General features: G+C 33.2%; 1 protein-coding gene across 1 annotated transcript; it reads right to left on the minus strand.

Annotated features, from left to right (window-relative positions):
- Nucleotides 1-1,110: 1,110 nt before the first annotated feature.
- On the minus strand, nt 1,111-1,608 carry NAEGRDRAFT_77026 (uncharacterized protein; the record flags this gene model as incomplete). The annotated part of the gene is made up of 1 exon (XM_002668018.1): nt 1,111-1,608. One exon carries the CDS (start codon nt 1,606-1,608, stop codon nt 1,111-1,113), a length of 498 nt encoding a protein of 165 aa, XP_002668064.1.
- Nucleotides 1,609-1,617: the final 9 nt, after the last annotated feature.

Raw genomic sequence — 1,617 nt, forward strand, 5'->3', positions numbered from 1 at the left:
ATCCAAGTTATGGCAATGAGAAAATAAAGATTATAATGGATTTGGTGTCGTCTCATTTTTTTGTGAACATTCAATCCCATTTTGATATTCGGATCAAATTCCTTGTAAAAGTTTAAATCCACACCATCTAATTTCACAGAAAAATATTTTGCAAGAGTGAAAAGGTGAAGAACATGATGGTGGCATGAATTAAATTGCTAAAAATTGTAACTATTATGAGATTGCCGTAAAACAACCAATTTATAATTTTCATCATGAAAAATTATTTCTACTATTTAATACTGATGATGATGGTGAAGTGAAAGGATAGTGATGTAAAACCACTCCGAAAATCAAAGGACCATTTGTTGAATATTTTTTTCCTTGAATCATAAAAGTGGTTTGCATTCATTATTCTTAGGTATCTTCTGGTGGAATCTCAGTTAGCTCGTCCTTCATTAAATTGTCATAATTTCCTTTTTTCTTTAGCCATTGATCGACTCATCTCGTAACAAGTTAGTTCTTCTTGCTTTTCAAATATATCTCCATTTCTTCTTTTTGGACTTGCTGTCAAGAAAATCTTTTTGCATTAAAATAGTGAGCTTAATCAATTATAACTATATCCAACCCTTTTGGTAAACTTTCTATACATTGAAATCCAGGATTTGGGTGTTAACAATGACCAGCTCTTGGCGTGATGGTTGCAACGAAGCTTATTAAATGCGTTGGACAAGTTTGTTGTTTTCGAAATAATATATGGTTCTGGAATTTTGTGGGCTATACTTTCAAAGTAAGTAGAAGTGAATACCAACACTTATCTAGAAGATGTTTTGGTGAATGGCTGGTGTAGAAGGAAGCAAAGGGAGAACTCTCACGGTGCAGGTTGGATAAATAGGTTACCTATTTAGCAGGGTGATGATGAAATCATGATGAGTAATTGTTTGTTGTTTTTTTTTGTTGAATATTTAACGGTCAGAACAAACAACTTTCAGCGGTGATGGTTGGCGCGAAATCTTTGACCTAGTGAATGTTAGTGAACCAAGAGAATCATGACTTGAGTTATAAGTGGATGTAGAGCAATAAATATTCAGAAATAGTATCAAAACTGATTGAAAGTTAGGAAGTTTCCATTTATTTGTTAAACAATGTTTTTAGAGAATAGAGAACCAAGCCAGTCAACCCAATTTTCACAATAGTTTTCAATACTTTCCAAATAATAAACAAAGTTGGAGAAAGAGTTTCCTTCAGCATTTCATCAATATCCAACTTGGTTGGGATTTCTCTTTTAGAATTGAGATTAAAACTTCTATTTCCTTGAAGTTTTTCATCGAATAGAGATCGCAATAGGAATGAGGCAACATCCTGACGAGTAACTTTGGATGAACCTTTCGGATAATTATTATCCTCTCCATATTCGAAATCTAGAGTTATTGGTGAGTCCACCAATTGAGGAGGTCTTACAATGGCATAAGTAATTTTGGAATCTTTGGTCAATTGGCACAAGGTTCTTTCAGAATTTGCCAAATCTTGATAAACATTGTGGATAATATACTTTTTAAGGATATTATCAAAAAACCATGATTGTTTCACATCGAGAATGCCAGCCGACGTAATAATTGCAATTCTCATTGGCTATCC

The sequence above is a fragment of the Naegleria gruberi genome, assembly GCF_000004985.1.
Source record: "Naegleria gruberi genomic scaffold NAEGRscaffold_875, whole genome shotgun sequence".
In the NCBI taxonomy this organism is placed as follows: Eukaryota; Heterolobosea; class Eutetramitea; order Acrasida; family Naegleriidae; genus Naegleria; species Naegleria gruberi.